The sequence below is a fragment of the Panthera pardus genome, unplaced genomic scaffold (assembly GCF_024362965.1).
Source record: "Panthera pardus isolate Hobbes unplaced genomic scaffold, ASM2436296v1 HiC_scaffold_12, whole genome shotgun sequence".
Classification (NCBI taxonomy): domain Eukaryota; kingdom Metazoa; phylum Chordata; class Mammalia; order Carnivora; family Felidae; genus Panthera; species Panthera pardus.
Genome location: NW_026526677.1, coordinates 94,697,898 through 94,718,155, shown reverse-complemented (window position 1 = coordinate 94,718,155; position 20,258 = coordinate 94,697,898). Strand labels below are relative to the sequence as shown.

The 20,258-nt window shown below is 49.9% G+C and overlaps 1 protein-coding gene across 9 annotated transcripts in view; it reads left to right on the top strand.

Annotated features, from left to right (window-relative positions):
• Window positions 1-20,258, top strand: part of GRAMD1B (GRAM domain containing 1B) — a 242,468-nt gene that overhangs the window by 62,297 nt on the left and 159,913 nt on the right. For 2 of the 9 annotated variants that reach the window (XM_053900332.1, XM_053900331.1), the window contains exon 1: window positions 9,814-10,670. The exons of 1 other annotated variant lie outside the window; for it this stretch is intronic. In XM_053900332.1, coding sequence (XP_053756307.1) covers window positions 10,297-10,670 — 374 coding nt within the window. In that variant the 5' untranslated portion in view covers window positions 9,814-10,296. Of the gene's footprint in view, window positions 1-7,537; window positions 10,671-14,463; window positions 14,649-20,258 lie in introns of those variants that run through there. 6 more of the 9 variants (XM_053900348.1, XM_053900335.1, XM_053900347.1 and 3 more) reach the window with 5 other exon arrangements.

Below are 20,258 nucleotides of genomic sequence, written 5' to 3'. Positions count from 1 at the left end.
TCTGGGAAGCTGTGCCTTTTTGATATGCAGCTCAGTAAAAGCCTGTAACCTCCCTGTGCCTGTTTCCTAATTTCTGAAACAGAATGGGGGTGCCTGGGTGGCTCAGTCGGTTAAGCGTCCGACTTCAGTTCAGGTCATGATCTCAAAGTTTGTGAGTTTGAGCCCCGCGTTGGGCTCTGTGCTGACAGCTCAGAGCCTGGAACCTGCTTCAGATTCTGTGTCTCCCTCTCCCTCTGCCCCTCCCCTGCTCACGCTCTGTCTCTCTCTGTCTCTCAATAATAAATAAACGTTAATGGGTTGCCTGGGTGGCTCAGTCGGTTGAGCGTCTGACTTCAGCTCAGGTCATGATCTCGCGGTCTGTGAGTTCAAGCCCAGCATCAGGCTCTGTGCTGAAGGCTCAGAGCCTGGAGCCTGCCTCGGATTCTGTGTCCCTCTCTTGCTCTGCTCCTCCCCCGCTCATGCTCTGTCTCTCTCTCAAGAATAAATAAAACATTTTTAAAAAATAAAAAAAAATAGGTAAATGTTAAAAAAAAAAAATTAAAACAGAATGAGCTGTGGAGATAACGTGATGGATCAGACCTTCAAAATCTCTGTTCCATCATTCCAGAATTTTGTGGTCACCAGGATGTAAATTCCTTCAGGGCACAGACTTGCTTTTCCAGTACCTAGAACGGAGTGTGCTCCGTAGATACGTTTGAATAGGTGAATGAGGGAAGATTTATAGTACATCTAGTCTCTTGTTCTCATTCCTCAGTCAACTGAACATTATGATTCAGACTGTTCTTTTGTAATTCCAAGAATGTACCGGGCTCTCTTTTACACCCCACAGCCTTCCCATGTGTGGCCCCTCTGTCTGGAAGCATACCTCTTTCATCTGCCTGGAAACCTCCTGTGCTGACCCTCAACCTTGGTTAGGTACTGTCTCCTCCATGAAGTTCTCTCTGGATCAAGATCTCTCTCCCCTGGGCCCACGCTGCGTTTGACACATGGCTTCTGTTGAAGGGGATTTTCATACCAAATTGTGGTTCCTGGATTGGTTTTCCGCTCTCCCTTCCCTCCCAAGGTTTGAAGCAACTGAGGCCAGGGTCACCTTTGATAGGCATTCAAAAATTATTTTTAGGAATAAATGAATAGTTTCACAGAAACTTTTCAGAAACCCATCACAGTACCCAGTATTATGGTATGCTTAGAGTCTGGGCATAAAAAACACTTTTTGATTGATTTGCTAGATTACCAGATACTGGACCAAGCTTCAATTTTCTTAGCAGATCCAGGCAGAACTCCATTTTAAGTGGCATAATCATATAGGCACGTTTTGTTCCTCTGAAATGTAACTTCTACCAGTGATAAAATACAAACACACAAAAGGAAAAAAAACTCATTATCCCTATGACCTAAATGCCTCCCACCCCTTTTCTCCTCCCTCTCCCTTGCTTTCCCTCCTTCCCTCCTCTCTCTCTCTCTCTCTTTCTCTCTCTCTCTCTATCACACACACACACACACACACACTACTTTTCACAATCCAGCTGTAGGTCCTTGAAGAGTGTTTAACACAGAAGATGCTCAATGGCTAAATTTTTTTTAAACGTTTACCTATTTTTGAGAGAGAGAGAGAGAGAGAGAGAGAGAGAGACAGAGCGTGAGCTGGGGAGAGGCAGAGAGAGAGAAAGACACAGAATCCGAAGCAGGCCCCAGGCTCCTGGCTGTCAGTGCAGAACCCCACTCGGGGCTCAAATCCATGGATGGGGAGATCATGACCTGAGCCGATGTCAGATACTCCACTGACAAGCCACCCAGGCGCCCCCCAGTGGCTATTTTAAAAATGACTAGACGTTGGGGCGCCTGGGTGGCTCAGGGGGTTAACCATCTGACTCTTGATTTCGGCTCACATGATTTCATGGTTCCTGAGACTGAGCCCCATGTTGGGCTCTGTGCTAACAGCACAGAGCCTGCTTGGGACTCTTTCTTTCCTTCTCTCTCTCTGCTCCTCCCCTGCTCACACATGCACTGTCTCTCCCTCTCTCTCAAAATAAATAAACTTAAATGAATAGAAGGCACCCACTCTTTTCACTGCTTAATTTCTGGAATAAGTGTTATAACCTTGCAGCCTCCATTTATTCCCTTTGTTCTTGAACTTCTATCAGTAGCATTTCTTCTCTTGCCACTCCACTGCTGTTATTCTCTTGAAGGCCACCAATGACCGAATTACAAAACCTAATGGAATTATCTCGGTCTTCCTCCTGCCTGACTTCATTATGGTGTTTGGTATTGTTTATCTTTCTGAAATGTGATGTAATTGAAAAAGCATGGGTTTTAAAGTAGAGAGACCCTAGTTTACATATTTTTGAGTTTTATTTATTTATTCTGAGACAGAGAGAGGCAGGACTTGAACTCGGAACGGTGAGATCATGACCTGAGCCGAAATCAGGAGTCGGACACTTAACTGATTGAGCCACCCAGGCTCCCCAAGACCCTAGTTAAAAAATATATTTTTTTAATTAAAAAAAAATGTATTTGAGAGAGAGAGAGAGAGAGAGAGAGAGAGAAAGACAGAGTGGGGGAGGGGCAGAGGGAGAGAGAATCCCAAGCAGGCTCCATGCTGCCAGCACAGAGCCTGATGCGGGGCTGGAACCCACAAAACCATGAGATCACGACCTGAGCCAAAACTAACAGGACACCCAACTGACTGAGCCACCCAGGCACCCCTGCCAAACCCTAGTTTAAATGTGTGCCCATCTACCACTTGCTAGCGTGGGTAAGTCACCTTTTAACATCTCTGGTCACAGGGCACCTGGGTGGCTCGGTCGGTTTAAGCATTTAGACTCTTGATTCCGGCTCAGGTCATGATCTCATGGTTGGTGAGATCTAGCCCCACATCGGGCTTTGTGCTGACAGTGTGGATCCTGCTTGGGATTTCTCTCTCTCCATATCGCTCAAACCCCTCCCCAACTCACTCTCATGTCCTCTCTCTGTCTCTCAAAATAAGTAGATAAATATTTTTAAAATTAATTTTCTTTGAAAACAAATAAATATTCAAAATAAAATAAAATCTCCTATCATCCTAAAATGGAGTTTTGATATCTATTTCTCAGAGTGGGTGGGAGGGTTAAATGGAATTTTGTGAACACTTAGCCCAGTGCCTGGCTTGCAGTAGGCATTCAATAAATGTTGGCTCCTTTCCTCCCTGACTTCCGAATCATCCCTCATTCTTGGTTTTCTTCCAATCTACATCTCTGAATAGATCTTCATAGGGCTTTTCTTGCTTGCTCACCTCTTATTCTATGTTTTTCTCCTGTCCTATTTCAGATCTTCTCCATCTTTTACCCGAACTGTTTGCCGTGCGTTTTGTTGACATTCCAAAATACGGAATGTTTAGAATAATAGTCTCCAAATTGGTCTCTGTGTATCCAATGTTTCCCTCCTCCAGTACATATTTCGCAGTCACTAGAATCGATGTTCCTCAAATACAGATTGATAGAATCACTCCCTCCCTGCCCCCCCAAAAACTTGAATAGCATCCCTGTGTTTAAAGAATAAAATCTACATGAAATCATTATTGCACTATATGCTAACTAACTTGGATGTAAATTAAAAATAAATTAGTTTTAGGGGTGCCTGAGTGGCTCAGTTGGTTGAGCGTCCAGGTCACGATCTCACAGTTCGTGGGTTCCAGCCCTGCGTCGGGCTCTGTGCTGACATCTTGGAGCCTGGAGCCTGCTTCAGATTCTGTGTTTCCCTCTCTCTCTGCCCCTCACGTGCTCACACTCTGTCTCTCTCTCTCAAAAATAAACATTAAACAAAATTTTTTTAAATAAATCAATTCAAAAAAAACCTTTAAAAGAAGAAAAAAAAGAATAAAATCTAAACTTTGAACACTTACCATTTTGATTGTTATTTATCCTTTCCTTTATGTCCTTCCGTATGCCCCGACTTATCTCTGCCTATTTTCAAAACCCTTCATGAGTTTTTACTCCTCAGTGCCTTTACTACAACCTTTGCTTTATTCCACAATGGCCCATTCTTCTTTTCTATTGAAATTCATACTTTGTCTTTTAAAAAATTTTTTTTAATGTTTATTATTTTTGAGAGAGTGAGAGAGACAGAGAACAAGCAGGGAAGGGGCAGAGAAGGAGGGAGACACAGAATCGGAAGCAGGCTCCAGGCTCTGAGCTGTCAGCACAGAGCCCGACGCGGGGCTCGAACTCACAGACTGGGAGATCGTGACCTCAGCTGAAGTCAGCCGTCCAACCGACTGAGCCACCCAGGGGCCCCCATACTTTGTCTTAAATACCAATTCCTCCACGGAGCCTGCCCAGATCACCTTTTTCCTTCTAGTTAAAATTTATCAATCTTTCGACTCATACTTTGTTTGCACTTATGTTTTGCACTTAATTTATTCTGCCTTGCTCTACGGGGTGCCCCGTGCACAAACCGTGTCTTATTTGTCTTGCTGTATTCCTAGCACTTAGTAAGGAACCTCACACAGCTCTCTGGCTTAAATACTTACAGAGTTAAACTGAGTTGAAAGCACGAATAGTCATGCTTCCTAACAAGGGTGTTATAAAGGGACTTAATTCAGCATAAAAAGCGCTAACATTTATAGACTGCTTACTATGTGCCAAGCACTTTTCTAAGTGCCTTGTTCTGTTTGATGCTCACGACAACCCAGGAGAGAGATGGGATTAATTGCCTTGATTTTACAGGTGAGGAAGCCGAGACGGAGAAATTAAATAACGTGCCCCCAAAGCAAACAGCTGTGAAATGGTGGAAAGGGGCCTAAAGCTCAGATAGCATCCCTGGGGCCTGTGCACCTAATCATTAGGTTATATTGCCAGTCGCATTTGTCACTTCCAAGGAAGGCGGTGGAAGGCCCAGAGCATGCCACCTGCAAGGACAGCAAGGAGACAGGGTGACGTCAGGAAGTCTCTTCCGGCCTTGGTTTGCACAAAGACCGCCCTTGAAAGCCTTAGAGGACAAGAGATGATGTCTGTGTGTGCCTTGGTATCCCAGTTTCAAGAACACAGGCAGCCAACCGTTGTGCAAACCATTCTTCTTTGACCCCTAAGCCTTTTGATGAGCAATTAAACTAGGGAGGCTTATCTGGCGACAGGCCTCCCGAGGTGACGTCATTGTTCACCCTGGCCCCTGCCAAAGGCTAGCGGAAGCGCTCTGCCAAGCTTATGCATTCCTCATGGCTGAAAGGCCTCGCCAGCACCCTGTCCTCAGGAACTGAGACTCCATACAAGTCTCGTGGCATTTTCTTCCTTTTCCGCAGAAGGAGATGCTGGACGTGGTGGCTGGCCAACTGTGGTTTTATTTAGATTGTGTTCAGCCCGCACGCTCTGCCCTCCTCTGACCACACAGATCCCGTGTGGTTTCTTCTGACTTCTCCAGTAGCTAGCTTCTGCACGGAGGAAATGAGGTAGGGATTGGGGAAGGGAACAGAACCCATATACCAGGAGTGGTTGAAGCCCGTTCTTTCCAATTCTTGCTCCCGTCTCCCCATTCCAGGCTCCTTGTCCTATCACCACCCTAGCGATTAGTCCCTGATACATTTCACCATGCAATGCTGTTTGTAGGTTTCAGGGAGGTGTTTAGTATTCAGTAATAAAATGTCTGGGTTCAGAAATGCATCACTTCAAATGGACTTTGTTTTAGGCATAATTATAATGTTTTTATTTTTTTTAATGTTTATTTTTGAGAGAGAAAGAGAGCACACATGCGTGCGTGTGCGTGGGGGAGGGGCAGAGAGAGGGAGAGGGAGACAGGATCTGAAGCAGGCTCCAGGCTCCGAACTGTCAGCACAGAGCCCGACGTGAGGCTCGAACCCACGAGTCCTGAGATCATGACCTGAGCTGAAATCCAACGCTAACCGACTGAGCTACCCAGGCGTCCCTGAACTGCTTTTTTTTTTTAAACAGAGAGAATCTGGGGGCTCACAGATCCAGATGGTGGGGTGGGGACCCTGTCTTTCCTGCCACTGCCTCTAACTAAGCTCCAGTTACCTTTAATGATGTTCAGAGAAAGCCATTCTCTCTATCCTTGCTCATACATTCCAGTCCCTAACTGGATTCACTGTCAGTAGATGTTTATCATCCAGCCCGAATCTCCCGCACTGAGAGCCTCAGTCCCTCTTGCTCAGCCACAGAAGGAGAGCCGGAGAGTAAGGTCTGCCGTCCCGCACTTTGTATTCGGAGATAGATAATAACCCTGCGCCACAGCATCCTTGACATTTCTGTCAGATTTCCAGCTTCTCTGGTATTAACAGGGTCTACTTCACGTATACCTGTTGCTTGCTTCTTGCTTCTTTCCCTTGTGATGTGGGCCAGCCCTTGGGTTTGGTTGTTCTCATGTTGTGTAGGAGACAGACTCCACTTCCCGGCCTTGAGGATGGGGACCGTCTGGCTTGTGGTGGCATTACTGGAGGGGACGCTCCTGCCTCCCGCCTGTGAGTTGCCTATCCCTGGCATCCCCGGGGGGGGCAGGCGGGACGGTGCGTCTGTGGGCGCCCTGCGCCTGCCCCTTCTACCCCACACTCACTTGGATGTGCACCCAGGAGAAATCTAGCCTCACAGCTAGTATTTTTCGCTTAGGTTCTCTCCTGACGTTTTGGCCGAAGAACGGACTATAGTTAGTGGGCCTCCAGAAGTAATAGACAGCTGTTGGGTGTCCTGTGGCTGCAGGAGAAGGGAGCCTGAGCAGCTGAACATAAACAACAGTTGCTTGGTAATATGAGCTCCTTTCATTTAAAGTCAGAGGCCTGGCTGCTGGTGGGGGAAGGGAGGCCAGGTTGTTCTGGCCGGCACCTGTCTGGGAGGCCAGAGTGCCAGAGAGTCTGCTGAGAGCCAAATATGGGAGAGAGGTGGTGAGGGGAGGCCTGCAGAGGAGAGCAGGGGCTCAGGTTCTGGAGCTCTGGGTGGAAACTCTGGTCCTGACGCCCTGAGGGAGTTGAAGCGCAGCATAGAGCTCCGTGATATACCCAGCTAACATCAGGGCTGGTAAAATTCTGGTGCCACACAGAGCTGCTTGCCAGAGTTGATGCAGTTGGTGAGATTCCGGTGGCCTCTAATGGGCTTGAGAAGACCTGGGTCCAAGTTCTGGCTTTCTCTTTGATTGTTGTTATTGTTACTTATCTGTGACCTTGAATAAAGTTCTACCTCGCTCCTAGGTCGCTGGGAAGATCAAATATTACGCATGAAAGTCCTTTACAAAAGTGTGAGGGTTACTGTACGACAAAAGACACAGGATGCTGAAGAGACTCAAAGGGCGGAGACACTTGGTTCTTCCCTCAACATGCCAGTAGTCTTAACAGTAATGATGGCTCGCCTTTGAAGGAGATTTTGTTTCTCAAAGCAGTTCCCTATTTATCATCTTACTCAATAGGGCCATAGGAAAAAGTAAACAGAAACAGAGGGCGAGGGGCGGGGTTACGGGGGGGGGGGCGGAGGATGTGTTTTGAACAGGGTTTTAGTGGATGACAAGGTTATGACTTCAAAGAAAGAAGTGGGGAAGGGACCACCGGTGGAGATAAGCAAGGACAGGGCTAGGGACTCGAGGGACTCAGGGTATCTGCTTCTGAGCCAAGGGCAACCATTTCAGTTTTAGTTTGAAGGAGGTTTTCCCTCAGGCCAGGTGACAAATGTAAATGATCGTTCTCAACCACTGCTGTGCCCAGGCTTAAATCAAATCTCCTAGGATTTTAGATTTTAGGCCCAGAATCTATCGTGGGTGGGAAAAGTGGCTGCAGTGTGTGGGAAGAGGGAGCTTGGTGACTTTAATGCCTTTTAAGAGGCATCCATTTAAATTTAGAATGCTCCTGATAAACTGCAAGGAGCCTGCTCCCCTTGTGAGTCTCTCTCCCCGCCAGGTACCCATCAAATCCTTTAGCCCCATCCCTCCTGTTTTTGTTTGCTTCCTTGTTTTGTTTTGTTTGGCTTCCAAGTGAGGGGTGGTGTTCTACCTTCTTCCCTCCCTGAGACCCCAGTCTCTTACTTCAGCAGGCCCCTCAACAGGCAGGTTCCTTGCAGTGGGAAGTTATCAGATCCCCTGCAAAGCACTTGTCCTTGGAGGAAGTCCAAGGCAGTGAGCAACTCTGGCGCCTTGGCTGAACTCCGGATCCCCAAGTTTGAAGTTGCTGTCCAGACTCCTCAGCAATCCTGGAGCCAGAGGAAGTGTTTGTTCCTTGCCAGGCTTGACACCTGAGGGAGGGGGTTTCTCCTTTCTATGCCACGTCCGGGAGTTAAAATAGAGTGCTACCAAACCACCTTTGAGTGAGCCAGTGACCGGATGTGGGGAGTCCGAAATAAGACGAGCTGATGTTCCGGGGAGTCATCATTTACAGGTGGGCCTGGCCTTGGCTTTTTGGCCCGGGGGAAAACTTACTTCCCTCAGTTTCCTGGCCTCTTGGAGCTGGTGCGGTGTCTGGATGCCGTGAGCTCCCGTCCATGGGTCATTCCCGGGCATCATGGACCTGTGGCCAGTTGTCAGACCATGCTTGGTGTCTTGCTGAACTGCAGGGGTGTGTTTTCTTGCGGTGAGTTCTTGTAGTCTTTGGGAATGTGATTTTGCCTCAGCTTTGGGACACTCATGCAATGTTCCCGAGACCTTCACCCTGGTAGGGAAGCTGGGTGTCCGCTCCTCACTGGATCTTGGACTCATAGACAGGGGCGGAGAAGAATAGGTGAATCGCTTTGTGGATTTAACGTTGCATTCGTCTGTGCTCCTTTTGGTCTCTTTGAAAGCTACTGTCTCTACTTTGCAGAGAGGCCAATAGTGGAGAGGCATATATGCTGGGCTGGAAGGGAGAATGGACCATACAAGCCTCTGTTTTTGAAGCTGGGCTGGTTTACTGAGTGCCCCAATAAAGTGGATCAGCTTTAGGGGCAGTGTCTTAGGGCTGTAGGTACCCGGGTCTAGGGAGTGAATGGGTCAGCGTATCTTCAGACACTATCAGGGCTGATTCACTTTCTTAGGTTCCATGACCTGGGGATATCCTAGACTTTTTGTGACCCAGTCCATGCCCCTTGCAGATTGAAGCAGAACTGAAACGTCCTCCAGGAACGCAACTCCCAGGGGCCTTGCTGAATGCTTTGCCTTCTGGGTGCTCACCCTCCTCTAACTTGATTTTTGCGCTAGGGGTGGGGCTATGGTATGGACAGGGTCGCTCAAGATCTAGAGGGATCAGTCCCTCTTCCTTACTGGTCCTGTGTGTCCTATGTCTCTCACATCCTATTGTCTGTGCTTCTTTGGTATGTCGTGTCTGCTGTCCTCAGCTTACTCCACAGGAGAAATGTTCTCTCTTCTCAGCTTGTCGTTTTGGAAGCAGCCTCTGGGAACCTTGCTGTCACCCTTTGTCACCCAGCTTTCCTGTGCACCTACCTGCACCCCCAAATAATTCAAAGAAAGCACTTTTTTTAGAAGACATCCAGCGGAAAAGCGCCCTCCTTTTCCCTCAACCCTATGTCTTGGGTGGCCTTGGAGAGTGAGGACTGAATTCCCGGATTCCTCCGTTCCCCTTTTCCCCTCCCCCCCCTTCCCCCAAAGAAAAAGCTGGGCGTTAGACTGATGAGAGTTGCCCGGCCAATCATTGCTTTGAGAAAGTTTGGTTTGTGATCCTGTTGCATTAGGCTGATTGGAGCAGCCTTTACTCGGAGGTAGAGTCCCTCCCCAAGGGATTCCGGGTACAGTTACCCTAGCCGTCGCTGGCTGTGCATGCCCTTTCTGGACAGAAATGACCTCCCCTCCCCTCCCCTCCCTCTTAGTCCCCCCTCGCCCCCCCTCCTCCTTTTTTGTTTTTATCTAGTGTCTCGCTTCCTCTCTCTCTCTCTCTCTCTCTCCCCCTCTCTCCCCTTCTCCCTCCTGCTCTCCGCCTCCCTGCAGCGCCACGCCGGCTCCCCAGCCCGGTCGGCCGATCGCGAGCCGCTGAGAGTTTGCCGAGCCGCCCCCCTGGGGCCCCGCGCCGCCGAGTCCCGCTAAGGCGAAGACGCAAGCAGGCCGGGGAGAGCGCGGAAGAAAAACAAGCGGGCGCGCCGCGGGAGCCCCAGGAGGGCGGCCGGGTGGCGGCGGAGGGCGGACGGGGCGGGCCGGCGCCGACGGCCGGGGGAGCGCGCACGGGAAAGTTCGGCCCCGGCGGCCGCGCGCCTGCCTCGCGGCGCTCCGGGAGAGGAACTTGCCCTCCGCGCGGCTCGAGCGGCGAGCCTTTCCCACCCGAGAGCCGGCCGAGCGCGCCGCGGCCGGGGGCGGGCGGCGAGGCGGCTGGCGGAGGGCGCCGAGCGAGCGCGGACGCCGCGGGCCCCCATGCCGGCGGCCAACATGCTGGAGAACCTGCAGCCGCCCGCCCTGCAGGTGCCCGAGCCGCAGGGCGCGCCCGAGGGCAGCCCGCTCTGGTCCAGCTCGTCGACCCCCACGCTCCGCCGCCGGCGCTTCAAGATGCGCCGCATGAAGAACGTGCAGGAGCAGAGCCTGGAGGCCGGGCTGGCCCGGGACCTGCCCGGCGTCTTGGCCCCCGGCAAGGAGTTCCTGCAGCTGCCGTCCATCGAGATCACGCCCTCCAGCGACGAGGACACCCCGTGGTCCAACTGCTCCACACCCAGCGCTTCCCCGCGCCGAAAGCGCTTCCTCCTCCGCAAGTGGCTCAGGGTGAGGGAGCGGAAGGAGTGCAGTGAAAGCAGGTACGTACCTGCGGCTCCCCCTGCCTGCCGCCCTCTCCCCTCCTCCTCCTCCCCTTCCCCGGGGCGTCCGGGGTCGAAGCCTCGCGGAGGCGCGTGGGGGGGGGGGGGGGGGCTCGCCAGAGTGGGCCCCGGGCACTGCTGCGCCCCTCTCGGGGGGCTGGTGGTCCTTCGGCTTCCACGCGTGTCGCCCCCCACCCCCAGCCGGGGCTGGGGGCCTGCGACTTTTCTCCTGTGTCCCACATCTCCTTGGGGCTTCCAGCCGCGTTCCATCTCATTCCATCCGCATAGCAAAATGAATAAAACCCGTGGCAGCCAACATCTGTTGAGCCCTTACCATGTGCATGCAGGTCGTTATGGTAAGCACCGTGTATCGCCAAGCTGAATCCTCACAAAAACTCTGAGTTAGGTCCTACTCTTATTCCCGTTTCACACATGGACGTAGCAGAAGGTGAGAGAGGTTCAGTGGTGCCTCCACTTACTCCTGTGTTTCTGAACTCCATTTCCATTTTTATTACTTTATTTTGGCCACACTAGCTTTGCGTGGCCTGGCCCACAAGGGTAGAGGACGAGCAGGCGGATTCCTGTTGAGTGAGATACAATTTCCCACTGCAGACAGTCTTCAGGGGTCTCGAGCTGCTCTCCAGCACTCTGGCTTGTGCTAGCTACTTCTTGCCTGGGTTAGTGTGGCATCCCAGTAGTGGGACAGGTTCCCCTTTTCTAGCACTGGGTGTGGAAGACCATAGGGCTGCTGGATACAGCCTTGGCTAGGAGGTGTGTTGGAGCCCAGGCCATTGCCTGGTGGAGCATGTGCGAGGGGAGCATGTCCTCACTGGCTCATTGATACCATGGACTCTACTCACGTTTAGACTCTAGGGCCCTGTCTCTCTCTCTTTTATAGTGTTTTATTTTGAGAGAGAGGTAGCATGAGCAGGGGAGGCGCAGAGCAGGAGAGAATCCCAAGCACAGATGCTTTCAGCACAGAGCCAGAAGTGGGGCTCGATCCCACCGACGGTGAGATGGTGAGATCGTGACCTAAGCCGAAATCAAGAGCTGGCGGCTTTGAGAGCCCCAAGTGCCCTGTTTGTGCCCTTGAGTGGGGCAGCTGAAGAATTGGCCACCTTCCCCAGGACTTCTCCTGGCTTAGTCAATTTCATTCACCTCAGTAAGGATTTATTGAATGTTCTGAGCTCAGTCTGGTACCAACTGATGTTGATGGGGCCCTGGAGGGGGGAGGAAGGGCTGAGTAGAAAGAGGGGATGTGGACTTTGAGAAGGAGGATGGGTGGAAACTTGGATCAGCAATTAAGACCTAGGCATTTCTCTCCTGTTGAGATAGAACCATTGGAAGACAAAGATTTATGGAAGGGAGAGTCTCAAACTGTTATGGAAAGTACGAGGTCAGGGGCATGAGATCAGGAAAGGGGAACAGTATGGACAAAGGCAAAGTAAGCAGGGTGGGGGCACCGGGCTGGCTCATTTGGAAGAATCTGTCGTAATTTTTTTTTTTTTTGTAATCTATATTTTAGAGAGAGATTGAGAGACAGAGTGCAAGAAGGGGAGGGGCAGAGAGGGGGGAGGCACAGAATCTGAAGCAGGCTCTAGGCTCTTGAGTTGTCAGCACAGAGCCTGACGCGAGGTTTGAACTCAAGAACCTCGAGATCATGATCTGAGCCGAAGTTGGACACTCAACCAGCTGAGACACCCAGGTGGCCCTCTTTCTCTCTCTCTCTCTTTTTTTTTTAAGTCTTATATATTTATCTTAAGAGAGAGCATGCACGGGGGGGGGAGGGTCAAAGAGAGAGGGAGAGAGAACCCTAAGCAGGCTCTGCCCTGCCAGCACCAGCAGGGAGCCCTAAGCGGGCTTGAACCCATGAACCATGAGGTTATGACCTGAGCCTAAGTCAGTTTAACTTACTGGGCCACCCGGGTGCCCGGTTATCCTTTTAATATGTAGAGTTTTGTCCCGGGGCTTTTTGTGGACCTGACCAGAACAATTCTGTCTGGTACCTCATCCTGCTGACTTTTCCATAGAGTAGAGGGAAGAGGGGCAAACTTTATGGGAACTAATCTTTTTTTTTTTTAATATATTTATATTTTTTAACATTTATTTATTTTTGAGACAGAGAGAGACAGAGCATGAATGGGGGAGGGTCAGAGAGAGAGGGAGACACAGAATCCGAAACAGGCTCCAGGCTCTGAGCTGTCAGCACAGAGCCCGATGTGGGGCTTGAACTCACGGACCGCGCGATCATGACCTGAGCCGAAGTCGGATGCTCAACCGACTGAGCCACCCAGGCGCCCCCCCCCCCTTTTTTTTTTTTTAAAGTAATTTCTGTGCTCAATGTAGGGCTTGAGTTCATGACCCCAACTCATGATCAAAAGCCCAGTGAATGAATGCTCTACCCACTGAGTCAGCCAGGAGCTAATCTTGAATGAAAATAGTTCATCACCTTTTGTCAGCTTTTTCCCCTTGAATGTGAGAGACCCTAATAGAGACCCTGTTTTGACCTTGGGATTTTGCCACATATATGGGGGACAAAATATGGGGGAAAGAGTCTTGCGTTGCTGGCCAGGGTGAGGATGGGGGTGGGTGGTTAAAATTACGGAAGGCTTTTTTGGTTTTGAGAGTTGTCTAAGGATGCAGGGTTATCTTCCATACTTTTAAAAAAAAAATTTTTTTTTTTAACGTTTTATTTATTTTTGAGACAGGGAGAGACAGAGCATGAACGGGGGAGGGTCAGAGAGAGGGAGACACAGAATCTGAAACAGGCTCCAGGCTCCGAGCTGTCAGCACAGAGCCCGACGCGGGGCTCGAACTCACAGACCGCGAGATCATGACCTGAGCCGAAGTCGGCCGCCCAACCGACTGAGCCACCCAGGCGCCCCAATCTTCCATACTTTTAAAAATCAGTAAGGATTTCCACCTTCTAGGTGTAGAGCAAGGCAGACCTTTTAAATGATGGCTTGATGGATTAGAAGAAGATGTGTATATGTGTAGAAAAAGGTAGACTTCGGATTCAAACTCACATTGGTGTCACTCCAGTCTCTACTCTTAGCCACTATTACACTGCCTCCTGTTGGCATCTCTGGATCTTGGCAAAGACAAAAACCCCATCACGTGTAGGCCTTAGAAGCGGAAGGCTTCTTGGAGAGAAAAGAAGCATTCGAGTGAATAGGTGCTTGGAGATGGCCAGCAGGATTCCCTGAGAAGGATTTGGCATTTGGAAACAGTAGAGCAGAGAGACTATTGGACGCGAAGTCAGGAGACTTCAGTTTACGTGTAAGTTCCGTAATGTAGTGAGTGTGGGACCTTGGACACCCCACTTCATTCACCGCTGTGTGTCTCACCTTCTCCATCCACGGAAGGGGGCATGTGTCTCAGGAGTAATACACGTGGAAACGTTTTCCGAACGCCTGGGCGAAGGGTTATTGTCCATATGCAGTGAGGATCTCCCATGGAGCGGATGTATGCTTGAAAGTGTGAGCTTAGGGACTCAAGTGTCCTGGAGCAGCACCTGGGACTCCTCACACATTATGGGATTTGGAAACGATGGTTGGAAAATTACTCTGCCCTCCCCGGCCTGGCTTAGGGGGGATTAGCATACCGGGCCCAGCGTGGTATCCTTTCTTTCCACCTTCTACCTCGGAATCTCCCTCTGCACAGTAGAGAAAAGCACCTTTCAAAGGCCTGTGATGGCATCTGCTGCGGTGGAAGGCAGCGGGGCTGTGGATTTTAACTGCGCAAAGTCGAACATAGAGATCAGGAGAGCTGTTTTTTTCTCCTTTAACCCTAGGAAGAAAGAAGTGGAGAAATTGGTAAAGTTAGCGTGGAAAAGCACGTTGGAGGACAGTACTGAAATAACCCACGTCCAGTTTTGTCTGGTTCCCCTTTGTATCTTTGCCGTCTAGCACCGCACTTGGCCTTGTATGGTGACCCATGCGTGTTCGTTGATGAATAAATTAAAAATGAGTGAATGAATGATTCTTTCTGTCTCTGCTGTTTGGAATGGAATTATCTTTATTCATGAGTCAGGGAGAGTTTCCTGGAGGGGATGACTTCAGAGCTGAGGTTTTTTTCCTGTGACAGCTTTATGGAGATGTAATTTACATACCATACCATTCACTCATTTATAAAGTATACGTTTCGGTGGTTTTTAGCATATTCATACATAGGCACCACAGTCCATTTTAGAACATTTTCGTGACCCCGGAAAGAAACCCGTACCCTATACGTACCACCCTCAGTCCTCCTATTCCTCATCCCCCCAGCCCCAGGCGGCCACACATCTGCTTACTGTGGAGAGCAGTTTTGAATGGGAACCAGATGCTTGTTGGTGAGAGCAGTTTGGGGGTGTTGGCAGCAGGAATGGATGGCCAAGAGAGTGGTCTCGATGAGGGATGTGGAAAATGAAGTGGTGAACTGATGGGCTGGCAGACTTGCTTTATGCGGAAGAGTTTGAATTTCAGTTTATCAGTCAGTCAACAAACATGTACTGAGATCCCATGGACATTGTGTTTTATATACAAAGAAGATTCACCTCCGTGGGAGACGCTTTAGGTTCTGGAACCAGGGAGAGGTGTGCAGAGTGGTATTTGAGGCAACTATTTCTTGCTACTCGGGGCGGGGGGGGGGGGGGGGGGTGGGGAGAGAAACCCAGTGGGGAGGTAGAGGCCAAGCCTTGCACTGTTTTTCCAGTGGTCTGACTGGAAATGGTCTTAGCCACCACCGTTTAAGGGAAGATGGCACTTTTTTTTTTTTTTTTTTTTGCTGGCCATGTCCCCTTCTGAGCTCCCTGAAAAATGTAGTCCGAAGTTGATGGGGCAAGCTCTTGGAATTAGCGCCTGCACGCCTCCCTAAACACCCTGGCCATAGCTGGTTGTAGAGATCGTTCATAATTCTCGGACCTGCTGGATTACCGTAAAAGTAAGAAATTAGAGCCACATCTGGCAGAATGGCATCCTGTCCTCCTTTTCTGGAGGGACAAGGGGCAAATGAGTAGGTGTGGATGGCTGACTGTAGGCTGTCTTTCCAGGGGACACAGAAGCATTTCTCTGCTGCTCTCTCCCCAGAGTGCCCTCCTTGTCATTATTTGTGCCACCACTTTCCCTCGGCTGGCCGGCTGGCCGTTCTGTCCCCTCTTCTGTGCAACGTCCACACCCTGCTTAGAGACCTTTCAGCTTGGAGCCTCGGGGTTTCTGCTGTGCTACACATGTGACCTCAAGTGGTACCTCTCACTGATTCTGCCCGGCCTGGTAGGTCCGGTTGTCCCTCTGGTGGTGCCAGCCTAGCTGGTGTGTGGGTTGGCAGGTAATGGTGTCATTGGTATACTTATCTTGATTCTTCAGCCCTTTCCTCTGAGCTTTGGAGAGAGTCTTGCTTCCGGTTTCAGCCCCATTTCCAGGGGAGCGGGTTGATGTGTGCATCCAAACCCCTGTGCACACCCTGCCGTGTATGAGAAGCCCAGGGAGTGTGGGAGAGGGAAACTTCGTTCTTTCCTTAACACAAAGACAATAAACACAAATGCAGAGGAGACCTGTGCTTTGTCAGCAGATTAAGTAAGGAATCAGTGCCAGATGTAAACCAGTGAAAACCTCTACCAGACCCATAAATCCTTGGGGGCGGGGACTGTGTCTTAACTTTGTGCCAGGTTTTCTGCTAAGCGTCTTAAATGCAAAATCACAATTAATCCTCGCAAGAAAGCCCCCAGGTGGGTTTTACGGCCGAGGAGCCTGAAGTTCAGAGATTAACTTGCTCCAGGTCTAACAGAAGCAAGGGGGAGATTTGAACCATGTTCTTCTGATTCTAGAGCCTGAGTTCTTCACAGCCATGCTGTACCGTGTCTCCAGGGCCTGGACATCGTTGGCTCTGGAGTGTTTGAGGAAGCAAACACATGCGGGGGAGAGTATAAGAGAAGGGAGGAATGAGGTCAGGAGGATGGGACGGCCTCTGAGGAGAATGCTGTAGCGGTCGTGGGCAAGCGCCGCCGTGGGCGAGGCCCGTGCTGACTGGCGTGGCAAACCGGTCCGTGAGAAGCAGCCAGCCTTTGGCTGTAGACGCGGCTTCCAGATTCGAACCATTTGTGGAAACAGAGGTGGAGATGGAGCCCCCTGGGCTGCTTCACCCTGGCCAAGGCCCTCTGTGGGAGTTGGCATTTTAAGAGTTTCCATGGCGGTTACGTGCTCAGGGGGCCCCCGTGATGTGTCAGGCAGGAGACAGAGGTGATCTTGGGGCAGATGAGCAGGTGAGGATTTGGCCCTGTGTGGTTAGTTTCTCTCGAGTACTCTCTATCCAACCAGTTGCTAGGTTGGTCACTGATAATTGCTTCTAGGGTAACGCTGTTTTCCATTAAGGCGTCTGAATGGCTAAGCTGCCAGGGGGGAATTTCCTTCCTGACCTCGGTGTGCGAGCCTCTGGGCCCTGGAGCAGGTGTTCAGATACCGAACCAAGCTGGCCTGAGAGCCCGACGTGGTTGCCGGGTTGCGGTGCGTACAAGAGCTTGCTACAGCCTGAGGGCTCTTTCTGGAGCTTTTGCCCTCTTGGGATTCTCTCCTCTGTAGCCCACGTTGGTGTGGTGATGCGCCAGGGGGCTGCCGTACCTGGTGCGAAGGAAGATACAGCTTTTGGGGTATCTTGTGGGGGGTAAGGGGATGGTCTGTGAGTTCTGGCGCTGTGACTTCGGGGCCTGCGGAATCTTCCTCCTCTCCGAGGAGATGGCAGAGCTTCCATCCGGGGGTGCAAGAACTGAAAATCAAACGCGGGCCTTCAGATGGGAGAGGGGGGAGACAGGGTGGAGACGCTTCGGGCTGCAGCAAAGAGCCGTCAGGCAGTGGCTGGCCACCCCCTGTGGCACCGGCAACAGCCGCGGTCCCCTTCTAAAAAGAGTCCCGGTGTCAAATACTCTCCTCTGTTTTCCAGACACCACGTGTCTGGATTTCCAATTCAGATAATACAGTCCAGAATCATCCGCGCGACGTGGCTGTGCCTCAGCTAATCAGGTCAGCGGTGGAAGACGAGAGGGATGAAGAAATCCGTGGCTTTTCCGTCGGAGCCCCGATACATCTTGTTGATTCGATGGCATAAAGGCCTTCTTTCTGCATCCTTTGTACATACTTTGTTGAGGCTCTGGTTGCTCAACCCTGCTTTTTATCTCATCTAGATAAAGAAATACGGCGATAGGCACATCACGGTGGCAGATCTGGGTTATGGGCAGGAACTCAGGCCTCTGACCTCAAGGCTGGGCCAGTTTCTAACCTATCACTTCTCTGGGGCTTCTTCATTCTTTGAAAGATCTCCTCATGTCAGCATATCTCTGAAGTGTTGCCTGGCCCCAGCCTCGTGCCTCTCACCTACTCAGTCTGACCACAGAGGTTTTTAGTCTTTGCTGCTTCTTGGTTAGCAGATTGAGTCAGGAAATGAGGGGGCTGAGTGAGGGAACGAAAAACAAACAGCGACCCACTTGGTTTTTTCCCCTTTCTTCTTACAACTATGGAAAAAGGATTTCCTTTGGGGCCCAGGGAGGGAAAGGGGAACATGGTAACCCTGGCGTTATTTGGCCCAACAATTAGGACAATATAGAAAGACATGGCGGGCGGTTAGTTTAGCAGCACGTTTGTGAGTCTCTCCAAGGGGTCTTCCAGCTTGTCTTAAAAGAAAATTTTACGTCATAAAAGTCAGTGCATATTGTGTGTGTAATAAAATAGCTAGCCAATGTAAAAATTTGGGGTAATAGGCAAGAGGAAAATACAGCTCATTCTACTGTGCTAACCCAACTGTAGGTAACATATTTCATGTATTATCACTCACTATTTTTTCTCCAGCAGGTTTCCTTTTTTTTTTTTTTAATTTTTTAATGTTTAACTGTTTTTGAGAGAGAGAGAGAGAGTGTGTGTGAGTGGAGGAGGGGCAGACAGAGAGGGAGACAGAATCTGAAGCAGGCTCCAGGCTCTGAGCTGTCAGCGGGGCTCGAAATCACAAACTGCGAGATCGTGACCTGAGCCAAAGTGGGACACCTAACCAACTGAACCACCCAGGCGCCCCTCAGGTTTCCTTTTTAAGTGATAGACTTTTCTTTTTCACTCGCTCTTCTGTATCTTGTCCCTGTAGAAGGTACGGTCGAACGTAAGTCTGTAGGTTGAGGACAGGTATGTCTGTGAAATAAGGGGGGAAGAAAAGAATTTCTAAAGCACCATTTCTGGAGGAGCCATCAGGATGAGACGCTTCTCCAAAGTGGGGGTGAGAGCCCGCTCATCAGAGATGCCACTCAGCCTTGTCCTCATGTTTTGCATAACCAAGCTTGTGCGTTAGTGCCAGTCTGACCCCGCAGAGCCATCGGCCTTGGTCTGGCAAGCGTTTGTTTTCTAGCTGGGTCATTACACTCCGGAGTTCTTCCTGACCTTTTGTTTCCTTCTCAGGAATGACAGTAATAAAGGTTACGCTGTACAGGGCGGAGCTTCTCCAGGGAACAGTTTGCCCTTCGCGTGGGTGACAACATGTGTTTTCCTTTGTCCATAACAAACCACATCTTCCTGATATGTGAAGATCTCAGAGAAAGATAGAGAGAGAGAGAGAGAGAGAGAGACCTCAGAAAAGAAGATTGTACCACTTCTCTTGGTTCCTTCTTTCTAAGTTTCAAGGCCCACTACTGAGAAAGTTCTTCCTGAGATCTGTGAAATCCTCTCTAGTACAGTTCAAACTCATTTTCTCTAGTTTTGTCCTCAGTGAAGACGAGAGCCTGACTGGTCATCATCCTTTGAGAATATTCCTTCCGAGACTTATTCTTAGTAGTAACTTGTGCTGTGGCTTGTAGATTCTGAGGGAAGCCCTAGGTTTGTACTGATGATTCCTTGGACCTCACGGCTGCTGGTGGGCCCCACAGACTCGTGGGAGGAATTGACAGCCACTCGTGTTAGAAGACCAGGGTAGAAAGTGGCCCGCCCATTCAGGAAGTTCCTAGTGACACTGAAAGATTCCTCTCCCTCAAGTCCTTCTGCATGCTCCGATTGGTTCCTTAAATGCCCCTATCAGTTGGCACGCTTTTCGTTTGTAGTTAGAGAGAGTAGGCTGAGAAATCAGATAACTCAGGAGACCTAACTCTCACAGTTCAAACATTTATGGAACACTTATAGGGAATCAGGTGCTGTGCTATGTGTTTGGGATACAGGGGACGACACAAATGGCCCTTCCATTGAGAAGCTCACAGGGCTGTTCTCTTTGAAGAGAGCAACGTGAAAAAGATAATTTCAGTAGATTATGGAATTCAGACTACAGCATAAAATATATATATGTGTGCATGTATATATACACACGTATATGTGTGTATATATGTATATATATGTGTGTATATATGCGTGTGTATGTATGTATACGTGTGTATGTATATGTATATACATGCGTATATATACGTATATGTGTGTATATATACGTGTATGTGTATGTATGTACATGTGTGTGCATGTATGTATATATACACATGTGTGTATACATATATGTGTGTGTATATATACACATAAATATGTGTGTGTGTGTGTGTGTGTGTGTATATAGGTCTGAGGAAAAAGTCTGCTGGGAGGGAGAGGAGAGGAGGATCCT